This window comes from Lytechinus pictus, chromosome 16 (genome assembly GCF_037042905.1).
Source record: "Lytechinus pictus isolate F3 Inbred chromosome 16, Lp3.0, whole genome shotgun sequence".
NCBI classification, from domain to species: domain Eukaryota; kingdom Metazoa; phylum Echinodermata; class Echinoidea; order Temnopleuroida; family Toxopneustidae; genus Lytechinus; species Lytechinus pictus.
In genome coordinates this window covers 15365900-15382758 of record NC_087260.1, presented here as the reverse complement: position 1 = coordinate 15382758, position 16859 = coordinate 15365900, and the positions used below count along the sequence as shown (strand labels likewise).

At 37.6% G+C, this 16859-nt stretch overlaps 1 protein-coding gene across 1 annotated transcript; it reads right to left on the bottom strand.

The window, feature by feature from the left end:
* Positions 1-545: 545 nt before the first annotated feature.
* LOC129279674 (misshapen-like kinase 1) lies at positions 546-16156 on the bottom strand. The gene is made up of 3 exons (XM_054915779.2): positions 15683-16156; positions 8407-8472; positions 546-2690 (listed from the first exon to the last, which is right to left on the bottom strand). The coding sequence occupies exons 1-3, from the start codon at positions 15728-15730 to the stop codon at positions 2577-2579; spliced, it is 228 nt and encodes a 75-aa protein (XP_054771754.1). The 5' UTR covers positions 15731-16156; the 3' UTR covers positions 546-2576.
* Positions 16157-16859: the final 703 nt, after the last annotated feature.

Here is a 16859-nt window from a genome sequence, read left to right as displayed (position 1 = left end):
ATGAAACATCGAACACAAACACAATCAGTGGTGCACTGCTCAGTGTCGAAAATATAAAGCCGTTTATATGCTGATTGTCTTTAACTTTCCCGCTTTCGTTAGCGCAGCTTTAGTGCGCAGTTTGACCCATCACAAGAAAGGTTAGTTCTTGCACCTGTTTGTGTAGGCTTCCACTGCAAGAGAAAATTTAAACATGTTTCAAAACTCAATTGTGTTCAATGTCACATTCGCGATGCTCAAGGTTGTAAAATGCTGATCGCGTTTACAAACGCATCTTTTTCGATGTTTAATGTTTCCTCCGAATCGTGATTTGAAAGACGTTTACTTTTACGACCGGGAGTAGAGGACATTGAACACACCCTTTGTTTCTCATTATCCATGTTTTGTAACCACGTTTTGAATCATGATTCATGTTGCCGTTTATATAAATTCGAAACCGTCATTGAACACACTCTACGTTGTGTGGCCATCACATGTAGGAATCAATCCTACTAATATGTACAATGTATGTGAATTGAACTTTTATATTTTATTCATTCTATTTTATAAATTTGATGACTATTCCATATGCCTTTATATACACAAGTCCACAGATGCATTAATTTAGAAGCCTATATGTAACATGAATGATACCTGGAGTGGATATAAACTCTACATGAACTTTCATACACGTACACCTTTTTTATGTCTCTCTTCCTCCAACATACATGTACTTGTTGTTGGAAGAATCCTTGCTTTAATTACAATCATGTGCCAAATGAGAGTGTTTACGGTACATGCACTTCCTTTTACATGTACATGCTGATCTAGACAAGTTGCACGTAGTATGATCTACAGGATGTACAATGTACTCCATGTACCAGTATTTTAACATGACAAGTACTTCGAGTATTACACATGAACACTGTATATTCATGTCTGTGTATATGTACGTGTAGGCATTTGAATCATGATACTATATTGTACATACATGTACATGTACACATCCCCTGTACAGTTTTATAGACTATGGTACTGAAAATAGTTGATTTTTATTTTCCCTAAATCTGTGCGCTCAATATTGGGAAGAATTGCATTTTGAAAAAAAAAAGGAATGCACGGCCCAATACACATTGACACCAGTCTGATGGTCCCAGACCAGTAAAATAAAAATCCAATTGGACAAATAACATACAGAAGAGCCACACGTACCATAAAATAAATCATAATCGCAGGCGATTGCACCAGCATTTGTTTTGAGGCCTGTTATTTTTGCGAAACCTTTTGTGGGTGATCTACTTATGAAAAAAAATTTACCGACAGTTCTTGCTAGTGTGGATGGCAGCCAAGTTTAGCCAGCGCAACACAACCAGAACAATCCAGCAAGAAGCCCCCCCCCCCCACACACACACACACATATACACACAAACAAGCAAAATCATCCCTTTTATGGATATTAAAGAAAATTTAAAATGCAATCTCTCAAAAAGTATTAAAAATATTCCAAGGTGAAATGAACTGTACATGAAATTTTAGTCAGTGTAAACATACAGAAGGGGTAGTCTTGGAATCGCTATTCTCGAAGTATCATGTCACAAAATTCAATATGTACGAACACAGCCCAGGGCCTTGGAACCAGGGTTAACCAGAGTAGGAAATACTGGTGTTAAATACCGGTAAACACCACCTCGATAATTTTTGAAGAAAATGGGAAATACGTCTGTAGTAGGAAATGCAGGGAAATACTAATACTACATGTATGAAATATAATTCTTGAATATTTTCAGGTATCGCCCAGGTGTTTATCAAGCATATTTATGTATTCTAGTACCAATTCCCGCTACCTTCCTGTAAAACGTACATGTACACCTTAAATGACAAACCCACCTCAACAAAAAGTTGAATTATGAAAAGAGAAAAAACCAACAAGGAAAAAAATGAAAATTTCATCAAAATCGGATGTAAAATAAGAGTTATGACATATGTCAGTTTTGCTTTAATAATTTCACAAAACATGAAGATCTTGATCGGTATGCAAGTGGGGGGACTGATGATGATTTTCTCCTCATTTGTCGTGTGAAACAAAAGTTTATTCCTCCCTGAACATGTGAAATTACCATTGTTTTAACATTTAATGGTTCAGTGAAGTTGGTCCTTATTGTCAAATCTGTAAAAATTGAAATATTGTATAATTCAAACAATAATAAAAACAAGTCAGGGACATCATCATCTGTCTCATTTACATGACAGTGAGTTGTGCATATCTTGGGAAAATAAGCAAAACTTCAAATGTCATAACTTTATTATTTTACATCCAATTTTGATGCAATTTTTCAGCGTTAGGCTTGTTTGATTTTTCTATATTGATTCAAATCCAATTTTTTCTGTGGTAGACTTGACCATTAAGTACTTTAAGGCATTAAAAAATTTCCCAGTATTTCCCACCTGGGTGGATGATAATACCTAAAGGCTAAATTTCCCTGGGAAAATGCCAACCCTGCCTGTACGCTTTTAGTGATTGACTGCGGTGCTGATTCCTAACATTGATGATATTGATTATTAGAGTTCGTCAATCAATCATGAAAGTCAGCCTAAAATCAATCACTACGCTTGATGATTACAGGACCCATGATATGAATAGATATCAGACTCACCTCGGTGACATCCATCACTTTGATAGCAGCAAGTTGACCAGTCTTGACATGCCGACCCTGGAGACGACAGCAAAGACAATAATAATAGAAAATGCACATTATTAAAGGGTATCGTAAAATACTAAACCCTCTTCTGACCATATTTCTATAATGCTCAAACCTAGTCCTCTCGTGGACCACTGTTATATTTAAAAATACATGTATTACAATAATGATGTGATGCAAATATAAAGCGTAACAGGGCCCGACATTAGCAGTGGCCCGGTGGCCCACGAAAAAAGAGTATACTAAACCCTCTTCTGACCATATTTCTATAATGCTCAAACCTAGTCCTCTCTTGGACCACTGTTATATTTAAAAATACATGTACTACAATAATGATGTGATGCAAATATAATCAATGTGCCTTGTACTGGGCTCCAATATTACCGGTACACGTACTGTAGGGGCCAGGGGCCTACATGTACATACAAAATAACCATGTCTTTATTAGTTCGTTTACATGTAAAAGATTGGATTCCATTCGGCACTAAACGGTAACCGTACTATGCTTGCAAATTACATGTATTCCACACTGTTACAAATGTGATGCCTTTCAGAGCCGATCCAGAGCCAGCTCTGCACCCACAGCTTATTCTACATGTACATGTAGCCTACATGTTTCTTAAGATTTGAATCCCTGTTGCACATGGCTGGGAACCTGAAATTGTGTACTATAAATGTGTATCTTATCCAGACCAATAATTTTGCTACACACATTTGATTTAATAGCATTTTGGACATTAAAGATAAATTCCAGTTGTGGGAATGATCTCAAAATGACTTTTACAGAATTTAATATAATGATCACCAAAGTGTCTGTTTGTATGAATAAAAAATATGTGCCAAAGGATTCTGGAAGAAATTGTGTAATTGCTGAGAAATAAGCAAAATAAGCGCGGATTCGGTCACTTCCGTCGGGTCTTTATTCCAGCAATAATAATACACTGTCCCACGTGTGCCTATCTGTGTTGGCAATCTTCAGTGTGATCGTTTTTTAGCTAGATATTATGATTTCACAAAGTACAGTTTATGTAACTGTACCAGATCTAGATCCACGATGATATATCAATACTTTACCTTGGTTTTACAGACTTTCTCACGAAATCAGCGTTTTACTGCAACTACGTTCATTTAGCTTTAAAGATAGCTAAAAGCTCTTGAGCAACAATTTCTGTATACATGTAGTGCTACATGTACAATACATATAAAATCTGCTACACAAGAGAAGTTTTGTGTAGCAGTCTTTCAAACAAGTGGAGCAAATTGTGATGCGAATGATGTGATACCAGGAAAATAATAACTTATTCCCAGTTAAACTGAGAAAACATCCATGATAATGTAGGTCTCTACACACGTCCATGTACATGTAAGCCTATATTTTTTGCAATGCTTATGAATCCCAATTGGCAACACACAGAGAGGTGAATTTTATTTCCTGTTTTGTTAGATTCTTAAATTACAATTTTTATCAAATTACAATATATGTACATGTAGGCCTACCTGTACATGTACATACATGTACATGCACCATGTAATGTCATTGAAGAATTTGTAGGGCCTGCATGTGCATCATTGCCCCTTTGAATTAAAACAAATAATGTACATGTTTGATGGGGGTTTATTTCTTAGAAATTTCCTTTCTTTATAAATTCAACTATTTACATCTCTAAATCATTTTGGTCCGTATGTGAAGTCAGGTTTAAAGCTAAATGAACGTAGTTGCAGTAAAACACTGATTTCGTGAGAAAAGTCTGTAAAACCAAGGTAAAGTATTGATATATCATTGTGGATCTAGATCTGGTACAGTTACATAAACTGAACTTTGTGAAATCATAATATCTAGCTAAAAAACGATCACACTGAAGATCGCCAACACAGATAGGCACACGTGGGACAGTGTATTATTATTGCTGGAATAAAGACCCGACGGAAGTGACCGAATCCGCGCTTATTTTGCTTATTTCTCAGCAATTACACAATTTCTTCCACAATCCTTTGGCACATATTTTTATTCATACAAACAGATTATATTAAATTCTGTAAAAAGTCATTTTGAGATCGTTCCAACAACTGGAATTTATCTTTAACTTAGACCATGGTCTAACTCTGTGCTAAAATTATGGGGAGTCAAAAATTCTGTTTATATTATATTTCATGTTTGCTAATTTTTGTTTCATTTTGCTTTCATAACAAAGAAAAATACTTCAGTTATCATTCCCAGACTGTATGAACAATTTGGGTGCCATATGAGTAATAATTAATTGAATGTCTACTGTAAGGGATTTGTGCTCCAATTGGTTCTCCATAGTTAAACCACAACTTTAAACCAGGGTTTAATTTGAAGTTGAACCCGAGTACAGAATACGGGCCTTTGGGTTTATAAATGATCTATTTTACAATAAAAATACTTGGGAAATTTCTTTGCATTTTCACACAAATTTTGTCATACATGGAGTAACTACAACTAGTATGTAATAATAACTTTTGCACGCTTTCCCCCACACAGCATGCAGACATGAATCAACAGTCTTCTCGCTCAGGCAGGAGCAACAAGAGACAGACAAAAAAAGAGAGTAAAGGTATTATGCAAATATTATTAGTGAATCAAGTAGCATTCGGATCAGGGCCACAACATGCACCCATCATTTCCATATTGATTCAGTCTGGATTTATTCGTGCTCTCCCGATGATTCATCGATATCGACAGACTATATAGTCTCTCTCCCACACTCGAGTAGCCAGTAGAACCTTTATCACGTCATCAACTCGATTTTCTTTCACATCTATAATCGTCCATGTTTTCCTCTGAATAAATCACAGCCAGTTTCTGTTTCACACACCTGTATAGAAACCCATGTACATTTATATAACTCTTAATACTTTTGTTTCTATTTGAGCATTTTATGTACATCATAATTATTACCCCGATCATACATGTAGGTTCCTGGCATACCCGCACACAATGCATGCCCTTTCTCCACTCACTGGGGAGTATTCCAAATACAGAATACATGCAGATCCTCTGTCATTTTGCACAGTTAGAGCAGCTGATTTCTTTCATTGCACCATACACCCCCCTCCCCTTCTAAAAAGGAACATATAATTCCCGATGTGATGTAAGGGGCACATCAAGGCCAGTCAGTTGGTGTACATGTACATGTATGTATATGTAAACCGCACTCATTCCGCCCCAAAGCAAATGGCAATAAAAGCAATAAAAGACAGCAAAATAAATTTAAGTTTTCCTTTATTTTGGGGGACCAATAAATTTGGGGTTTGGACCATTAAAAATGGAAAAAATGGGTAGTCCTGATACATGTACTGTACATGCAAATTCATGCAACTCTACAGTCTACACATCTATATAGGCCAACAGAAAGAGGGATGTGAAAATGGTAGTCTGGCAGCATTTGTCATCACCAACTGTTTAATGTGTACTTCAGAAAATTTGCCAAATTTGACTAGAGTACATCACCCTCATGTGTTAAACTTACTTCACAAAGAACAACTTTCAACTCTGTGCAAAACTGCAAATTTATACAAATTCCCAAATTGTCCTTTCAACTCAAGGGCCACAAAAAATGTCAAGAAAACAATTAAACGTAAATGATAATTTTTTTTTCTAATAAGTTGATAAGAAAATCTGATGAACAACAAAGCCAACCTGAACAAAAGTTCAGAAGTTCACTTATTCAAGAATTACTTATTCAAGAATTGCCAAGTGCTTGTTCTGGCATCAGACCAATGATTTTCTCTTTTTTTGGCAGGGGGGGGGGCTGTCCAGGGGTATTGGGTAAATACATGTATCCTGGGAAATTGTCCTAGGTAAGGGAAAATATGTTCATGGGAAATTGTCCAAGGGTGTGATGTCTCAGGGAGGTGGGTGAGAAAGGATTAACTTCTCACAGGGGTATGGACATGTACAGTTCTAGGCCCCCCTCTATCCTCACCAAAACATATTTCTTGACCAGTTTGGGGGTTGGTTGTAAAACAGGGACAATTCATTTTCCATTATTTTGTTCTAGATGGCCACCACTTTTTGTCGATCCAATGTACATACTAATGTTCGTCGCTCCAGACCTACATGTACATGTATTGTATGTACATGTCAGTTTGTATTCCGCCTACTGTACAAATAATGTAATTGCATTATTGCAAGGAGATGATGGTCGGGGGGGGGGGATTTCTGGGTAGTAATTGTCCTTGGGGTTGTTTTCACAGGGATAACATATTGAAAATGGTAAAAAAGAAGTGCTAATCTAGAATAACATTTTCCCATTTGATGGATAATTTTAGGCCACCATTACAAAAGAAATTTGACTGGGCACTACAATGCATTTCTGAAGTAAATGCCAAGATGCAAGGGGGGGCAGGGGGGGACAATCGCCCTGCCCCTGTAAAAAAAAATAGGCACAGGATGCATTCTTCCACCCCCCCCCCCCACCCACAGGGAACAAAGGGGGAAAGACTCAAAGAAGAAGATGCATATCCTGTCAAGGTGTCACCCATCTGAGTGTGGCAGTTAGTATGCATTTCTGAGAAGGCCCTGGTTCTGAATGATACACATTTCTAGTGTACATTATGTATCATAAAGAAAAAAAAATAACAAACACACACAGTATACAGACACACAAACTTCTATACTATGTAAGCCTACATGTATGTGTACCCGTATAAACATTTGTACAGTGTACATGTACATGTAGGCCCTACATGTATTTGTTATGTGAGTATGCAGCACAGTGTGATGTCTGGGTGTGCACTGTCTATGGTACATTTTCATGTGATGTACCAATCTTACATGCATTGCACACAAACAAATCACAGCTTGATGGATGGAGTTCACAAGCAGAGCATGCAACTCTTTGTCCAAGGACAAATTGTATCTTTATTCAGTAAATTTTTTTACATGTAAATCACATACAGAGAGCAGGGAATTCTCACAAACATTTCCCTGCAGAGAGTGTGCATGTAAAAATAATAATAATAGGCATTTATATAACGCCATCTATCTAGAAATAATATATTCCGAGTCGCATTGTTTATTATTATTATCACCCCGGCTTTAGCTCGAGCTGCATCATTTACGCATCTACTGTAAATACCTAATCGTTGATTTCAAAACATTAGGACTTCTTCACAGATAACATGACTAGGCCTGAGTCATGCCAGAATTTTTTTGTTCTGGAATCCGCCGGTGTTGCGCCAGTCGGAATCCGGTATCCCGATAAATGAATTCATTAACGGGGAAGTACAAAAAAGTCCCAGATTATACAATTATGATTTTATTTTTAAACAAACATTCATTAAAAAAATAACGAGAAAAAATATTATGAGAAGACAGGAAAAAAACTTGCCGATGTTTACGTGGCCATCTTGTTCTCTTTGTTAGTAGCTAAGCTACAAGATGCATATAGAGTCTGCCGCCCTCTATATGCGTCTCGTAGCTTAGCTAATAACAAAGATGTACAATGTATGACTAGCACTAATCATCATAAATGTACATGTACAAAATGTAGTTCATGCAATTCTGTTTCATGAAACCTGTAAAGTTTCATGTTTATGATTATATTTATTGTTGATATTGAAACCTTTATGAACTTGCTTGAGCAAATTTGTACACAAACCTTTAACTTGTCCAAATCAATAACTTTCCCGCAAAAGGTAAGGCTTTACAATATCAAACGATGCAAAAAAAATTCTAAATGAACTGGCAAATTTGGAAACAAACCTTATAAACTTGTCCATAAGTTCCATTTCCCACTACTTCCATCAAGTCAAAGATGCCAGCCGGATCCTGGAATAAAATCAAGATACAAAATATAAAGGTCATAGGGTCATGGAGGTCATCAGGTCATGGAGTGACAGGTTTTCTTGGCATGTCATATGGGCTAATAATCTAACTTTACAATCTTGTTGAATTAAATTCAATTACAATTCTATAATATTTAAACTAATATAAAAGTCGGTACCAGGGAATAATTTTGCTTTACAAATTTGAATAGCATTTTTGGTCATAAGAGAAAAGCTCTCAACTAAACTAATGTACAGTCCTACACGTGAACATGTAAAAATATGCTATAAAAAAGACTTTTATGCATAGCAGTCTTTCAAAAATGTGGAGCGAATTGCGATGCAATACCAGGAAAATTATTCCCTAGGTACATATTAATCTGCAGTCTACGCATCATTTACATGTGTAGAGTATAATAACTAATTAAGGAAGTTATATAACCTACATTAATTAACGGGGCCTGGGACCTGTTGGAATCAACTTTGATGGTTTCCACATGGGGATATTCAAAATAGTGTTGTACATGACTACATGTACCAATGCTATACATGTTGCAACTGATTTGGGGGGGGGGGGCTTTTTTTTTGGGGGGGAGGGGGGCAATGGATATTGATCACATTCACACACAATTAAAGCAATCAATTTTAAATATCAGTCCAACAATCTTTCGCTTATATTTATGTTTTGGTGACATGGCATACAATCCTCGGTGGAAGATCTAGGGGTGGGGGGGGGTAGGGAGTTTAACTCCTCCCTTCCCCCCCCCCCAGGCTGCCAAGTAAAACAAAAACAATGTGCATTATATATAAAAAAGGGGAAAATTGAAAAAAAGAAAGAGCGAAGGTAGAAAAGGGATATATATATATAGCTTTATTGTTTTTCCTTCTTATTTTTTTGTCAAAAAGAATAAAAACCTATGTAAAGGAGACATTTTTCTCCCTTTCTACAAAATTCTGCTTCAGTGCTCCACATGGGAAAAATATCGAAATTGGTTTTCTCCTTTGTTTCCCCATACCATTTTTCTAAAGTTCTTAAAGCACTTAATATTTATAAGCGAAATTACATATTTTTGAAAAAATAAATCACAGAGGTTTCTGTGCTTCGCTTGTATGGGAGAGGAAAAATCCCTCTCCTTTTATCATCTCTTTACCATTTTAAGCTCTTTTTTTCATCATAATCGAGTTTTATATATTAAGAAAAATCCAATGAATGCACTTTTCTGTTTTGGAGAAATTTCAGAATTTCAGAGCTTCAGCGTTATTTGCGGGAAGGAATATCTTCTCCATGTACATGTACTCTGTTTAGCGAGTTAAAGATAATCAATGTGGCTAATTTTTTTGCTCTCAAATCTGATCTGACCAAGGTAGGCAGTTCATACCAAGTTTGGCACTTTATACCACTCAAGGAATGCACTTTTCTGTTCTCAAAATTTATATAAAACGGTTTAGCTTCCATGCTTCGCGCAGGAAGAGGAATTATTTCAAATTCCTCAATTTTTTCCCATAATTTCTTTCTCTTTTTGAACACAGCAATCAAGACAATTCAAATTCGAGCTGATAAAGGTACTACATGTACATGTAAAAGACGCAGGAGGCGTCTTCTTTTGATTTGAATTTGATAATATAGGCTATCAACTATTTTGTGAAATTAAGTGAAACTCTAAAATGTCATAACCTTCTTGTTTTACATCCGATTTTGGTGAAATTTTCAGTGTTATAATATAATTATTGGATTTTTCTCTTTATTCAAATCAACTTTTTGTTAGGGTGAACTTCTCCTTTAAACTCATACACCACCATCTTGGCTTTTGTCATGCAAAACTTTACATGTAGATATTCGCACCAGCACTACAAGAACAAGAGCTTAATTTATAATGAAATAAGAGTATGTGAAAAGTTCCACACATACACACACAACCAGTGTGTTTATCTTCATCACCTTGAAGCAGCAATTACTCTGGAAGAAGAAATCAATTGCTAAAATGGAATCCATACAATTGAATACATTAAAGCCATACAGTGTTTCACTTTTCCAGCTGAGTATTAAAGTGGCCCATTGACATTAAACAACTGCTTTCCACTTAACAATAGCCAAGATGGCTGCTTAAAGCCAAGATGGCTGCAAATCTTAAAAATTGAGAATTATATACCGGTATCAAATTAAAGGAGAAAATAAGAACATGATGGTGTAAATCATTTATCATGGAGACCGATGAAACTCTGTTAATTGATAGTTTAAAGTTCTCTCTCTGAATGCTTCAAACATGCAGAATTACGTCCGCAAAATTGGGGTTTTTTTATGACGTGCATGAGTGTACGAGAGACGTGATTGGCTCTCCCACGTCAAGCTCCACTTGCATGCAAAACCTGTTGCGAGGGTACGTTTTCTCCACACTGTCACTGAATACTTTGATCACAAAATGAAAGAAAACCCAGAAGTTTATCTAGATTTTGATTTTCAAATTGATGATTTTGAAGATGAAGAGAATGATGATGAAGTTTCTAGCTCTAGAACAACAAAGTGACGTGGATGGAGGTAAATTAGGGGAATTACGCCGGTGATGATGAGTCGGACAATTCATACTTGCATGCCGATTCGCTACCAACTCATGCAGCTGCTAGCTGCACCGCGGGTCAAATCCATGAAAATGAATTCCAGCATGACCACATCCAGACAGAGTCTCTTCCCTCTATCAACAAAGTAATGAGAAGGAAAATAATGATATAACTGTACGTACAAACAAGTGAATATATATCCGAACCTGAAGGCAAATCAACTCAACGAATAGCAGCAGACGATATGCACCGACGATGAACTTCACGTGGCTGGCAAGCAAGCTCGCCCTGTGTTTGTGATGGTTTGTTTACAATTGCATGCGATCTAGGCGGATGATCTTTTCTATCTAATTTTAATTTACCTCAATTTTTTGCCTCAAAAAAGGTTTTATCGTAATTTTAAAAATAGTACCAGGTGTAACAATAATTCCCCGAGTTTCGTAATTCTGTCAAAATAATGAGATAGAAATTTTATCTAACAGAACGAGTGACAATCTATCCCAGCCACGTGAAGTTCATCGTCGGTGCATATTGTCTGCTGCTATTCGTTGAGTTGATTTGCCTTCAGGTTCAGATATATTCACTTGTTTGTAAGTACAGTTATATCATTATTTTCCTTCTCATTATTTTGTTGATAGAGGAAAGAGACTCTGTCTGAATGTGGTCATGCTAGAATTCATTTTCATGGATTTGACCTGCGGTGCAGCTAGCAGCTGAATGAGTTGGTAGCGAATCGGCATGCAAGTTGAATTGTCCAACTCATCATCACCGGCATAATTCCCCTAATTTACCTCCATCCACGTCACTTTGTTGTTCTAGAGCTAGAAACTTCATCATCATTCTCTTCTTCTTCAAAATCATCGATTTGAAAATCAAAATCTAGATAAACTTCTTGTTTTCTTTCATTTTGTGATCGAAGTATTCAGTGACAGTGTGGAGAAAACGTACCCTCGCAACAGGTTTTGCATGCAAGTGGAGCTTCACGTGGGAGAGCCAATCACATCACTCGTAGTCGTACACTCATGCACGTCATCAAATTTGAGTCAATTCAGAGACCGATGCGAGGCATATTTCAGAGAGGCATTATTTTTAGCACTTTTTAATTGGCGATTTCCACCTTATGTATTATTTTCGTTATTTTTTAATGACCAAATGATAATCCCCACATCATTACTTTTCCACTGTCACTGATATATAATAAGGCCATATTCATAATCAATATATTTCTCCTTTAACCTAAGCAAATTTTCTCGCAGTTCCTGAAAAAACTTTTGGTCTTCCTTTTCATGAAGAGAAGTCAAGATTTTGATAACCATTTTGTCAGAACAAACAAAACAAAGTGATTATTATCATATTTTTATAAGTTTTATTTTATCATCTGCAAGCTCCCTGGGTTAATTAGGAACATGAGGAATGTTTCTTTGACTTTGTCTTTGCCTTTAACTTTTAAGTACCGTATGGGTACTAGTATTCAACCCGGCATAATTCAAAGATTTTGACATATTCCCCAAAATATTTAGAAATGGGGAATTTATCTTAATTTCATACCTTTGTTATTTCCAGGGTAATCTGTTGTCGATATTTTCTTTGTATGGCCTAGGACTGAATCAAAAGTTCATGAATATTGTGAACAACTTCTGCTTCCATCAACATGTTCACGAGCCTACTCGTCAAAATAACACACTCGATATTCTTCTAACGACATACCCATCGTGTGTCACCAATACTGAAGTAATCCCAGGGATGAGTGATCACGAAGCTGTCATTGTAGACATTCAACTAGGAGTCAAGACAAACATGAAAAAACCAAGAGAAGTCTACTTGTTTAAGAAAGGGGACATACCATCACTCAAAAGAGACCTTCGTGATAGTTGTAATAGTTTAATGGATAGTATCGAAGATAGGTCATTGGATGATAACTGGGCACTCTTCAAAAAAGCCATTTTTGAAGCCACAAATTCTCACGTTCCTAGAAAGCATCTTAAAAATGGCAAAGACATACCATGGATAAATACCAAAATTAAGAGGAAAATTCGGAAACGTAAACGCTTGTTTAAGCGAGCTAGAAGAACAGACCTGGCAGATGATTGGGAGAGTTTTCGTATCCTACGAAACAGCATTAGGCGTGAATTGGATAATGCTCAAACGGAATATATTCGAGGTATTCTCAACACAGAGAATCTGTACACCGCCCCCAAACGTTTTTGGTCATTCGTGGCTCATAAGCGACGTGATCGCAGTGGAGTCCCTCCTTTACAAACAGAAAATGGACTGGTATGTGATAGTTTACGGAAGGCTGAAATTTTGAATACCCATTATGGATCTGTATTCACCAAGGATGATCCCTCAACTGACCAACACATCAACTTTACCCCCTACCCGGCTATGCCTGCTATTAGAGTCAATGGCAATGGAGTGCTTAAACTTCTAGAAGGGTTGGATACCCGTAAAGCACGAGGTCCTGATGAGATTCCCACATACATCTTGAAAGAATGTGCAGAAATCCTGACACCAGTTCTCACAGGAATCTTCAACCAATCATTGAAAGAGGGGAAATTACCAGCTGACTGGCTAACAGCAAACGTCTGTCCTGTATTCAAGAAGGGTGATCAATCACTTGCTGTAAACTATAGGCCTGTATCTTTGACATCAATTCCTTGCAAAATACTGGAACATATAATATTTCATCATGTTATGGCACATATCGATAGCCACTCAATTTTGAAACATTATCAGCATGGCTTTTTAAAAGCCCATTCTTGTGAGACCCAGCTTATAAACACAGTTGAAGAAATCATGCGTTGTCTCGACTCTGCTCCTGGTAGTCAGGTAGACATGCAGATATTGGATTTCAGTAAAGCTTTTGATGTTGTGTCGCATCCTAAACTCCTGCGTAAAATAAATCATTATGGGATACAGGATTCGACCCTTCGATGGATTGGCACTTGGCTTACTGGTCGTAGTCAACAAGTTCTTGTAGATGGAGAAAAATCCCAACCGATCCCTGTCACCTCCGGAGTGCCGCAAGGGACCGTGCTCGGTCCCCTTATGTTTCTCTTGTACATCAACGACATTGGAGATCAAGTTAGTGCAGAAACAAGGATTAAATTATTCGCTGACGATTGTATCCTTTTTCGTCACATTCGAGGGGATGAAGACCAGGTCCAACTTCAAAAGGACCTAGATTCTCTAAAAGAATGGTCAACTTCATGGCAAATGAAATTCAATCCATCTAAGTGCCAAACGATGCAAGTGACTCGGAGTAGAAAACCAAGGGCTTTTTCGTACAGAATGAATGGAGTTAGTTTGTCATCTGTCAAGCAAACCACCTACCTTGGAGTTCATCTTTCTAGTGATATGTCTTGGAACAGCCACGTCAACCATATCGCAAGTGATGCAAACAAGATTCTTGGGTTCATTCGTAGGAATTTATCCAGATGTGATAGTAAAGTTAAAGTTGCTGCGTATAAAGCACTGGTACTTCCAAAACTTGAATATGCATCAACCGTATGGGATCCACATCAAGCATGCCTTGTAGATAAATTGGAGATGGTTCAAAGAAGGGCAGCACGGTTTGTCTGCAATGATTATCGTCACACTACAAGTGTCTCTGAATTAATCAGATCACTTAAATGGCCTTCTCTTAAACAACAAAGAAAGGACAGCAGACTAACCTTATTCTACAAAGCTGACCATAAGGAAGCCGCTGTAAACATCCCTGAATATGTGGTGGAAGCGCCAAGATCAGTAAGAGCCAACACCAGCCGATTGGTACCACTTCAATGTAGAACAAAAGCTTACCTCAATAGTTTTCTACCAAATACAATAAAAGACTGGAATAATCTCCCACCAGGGATAAAAAACCTCAATTCCACACAGTCCTTCAAATCATACCTCGAAAGGTGTCATTCACCAGAGTAAATTGCACATTGCACGGAAGCGACATCACATCTAGACGATAGTGCTTCTAAGCGATGTCTGGATTACCCTTTCTGAGATTCTGAGATTTGTCAATCTGTCGACTGTATGCGCGGAGGATCGAATTATGCGGCGATGGCCTTTTGCACTGAATGGTACTAGTATTCAACCTAGTGAGGATTGATAGCAAATCTCAAAAGGGTTTAGATTGCTAAATTAGATCTAGATCTATGTAAGTCTCTGGCTTTGATTAATTCCGTGTTTGGTCTCATCTCAAATGGTCTAGTCCATAGTCGGATGGGACAAGGGCAGATTGAGAGACAGGGCCATCTTTCATCGCTAGGTTGAATACTAGTACCGACGGGTTGAATACTAGTACCAAAATCCGTCGCCGTATAATTCGATCGCCCGCGCACACAGTCAACTGGTTGAAGAAAAAAATAACGGAAAAAGAATAACCAGCATTTGCTCTTGGAAATAAGACGGGTCTGAAATTCAGGTAAATTCTATATTTCTATATTGAGGAAACTCTCCAAACGGGTTGAATACTAGTGCCCTTACGGTACCTTTTGTCTTTGTTTTGAATTTGGTGGCTACTTTGTTTAATTTGTTTCATTTTGTTTTGTACTTGTAGATATCTAAATCATTAATAAATGCTTTAAGTTTTGACTTGTTTTTGTTTTGTTTTATTATTCTTAATTTAATACTAATAATTAATACCACCTCCTTCATGTCCTTACCCTCAAACTGGAGAGATCAATATCGTCTAAACTTCGCATTGATGCCATTTTTGTTTTCCACCGCCCTGTACGTCACAGCTGCGGCCAAAATAAAGAAGCTCTCTGCACAGACTACTACTGCAGATACCGCGGACCGCTGGTGCTGCCTCTGAATTCCACTCGGGCAAGCTAAGGCCAAGGGCCGTCTTGGACTGGATCGGTCGCGTGTTCGGAGGCAACTTCCGTCTAACTTAAATCACCAAACTTTCGTTACTTCCTGTAGTAAAATCCAATATAATCTCACAAGTTCACTGGCACGGGTGCCTTCCATAAATCCACAGAATGGCTTTGGAGACACTCATTTCTATCGAGTGGTACATTCGGAGATACAAATACAGTCAGAACCTGAGTGAGTCATTGTTCGACATGGACAACCCTGTACCGTACTGCGCTTCCTGACTGCATAAAGACTGTCGTAATAACACTGCACTGCACACCGGCCGTACCGTATGCATTTGTATACATATTCAGATGAGGATTTGATGTCAAAAAGCAAATTCCAAATCGCCGTTGTTTTCTCTGGCGGAACTGAGAGGGCTCACTGCAAATCCAACTGTTCTCATATCATTTTCAGATTGTGCCCAAAACTGATATTTTTGAGAGACCCAGAGGTTACACCAACATCAGTGTATATAGGCACCGAAAACCCCGAAAACGGGAGGGGGGGGGTCGCCCCGCCCCTGTAAAAAAAAAATCGAAAAATGAATAATAGGCACAGAATCATACAGATATACCATACTATTAACAAAAAAAAAGTAAATATATTTTTATGCACACAATGCATTTTCCCACCTCTCCCCAAAAAAGGGGGATAAAGTCAAAACACAGGAGGAGGAGAAGGAGAAAAAAAAATAAAAAGAAGAAGAAAGAGGAGGAGGAGGAGGGGAAGGAGAAGGAGAAGAGGAAGAAGAAAAGAGGAGGAGGAGGGAAAGGAGAAGACGGAAGAAGAAGGAGGAGGAGAAAAGGAAGATCGAAGAAGAAGCTTAGAGGAGGAGGAGAAGAAGAAACTGAAGAACAACATCAACAACAACAAGGAGGAGGAAGAAGAAGAATTAAAAAGTATCACATATTTCATAAAATGAAAAACAAAAGAAATAGTGAGTGATGCAGTCCCTCCCCTCATACTGGGCAAGACGTA

Coding starts and splice junctions, on each gene's coding strand:
- LOC129279674 (XM_054915779.2), bottom strand. CDS start 15,730: ATGGCATCAATGCGAAGTTTAGACGATATTGATCTCTCCAGTTTGAGG. Junction 8,473..15,682: donor TTGATCTCTCCAGTTTGAGG/GTAAGGACATGA, acceptor ATTTTATTCCAG/GATCCGGCTGGCATCTTTGA. Junction 2,691..8,406: donor CTTATGGACAAGTTTATAAG/GTTTGTTTCCAA, acceptor TGTCGTCTCCAG/GGTCGGCATGTCAAGACTGG.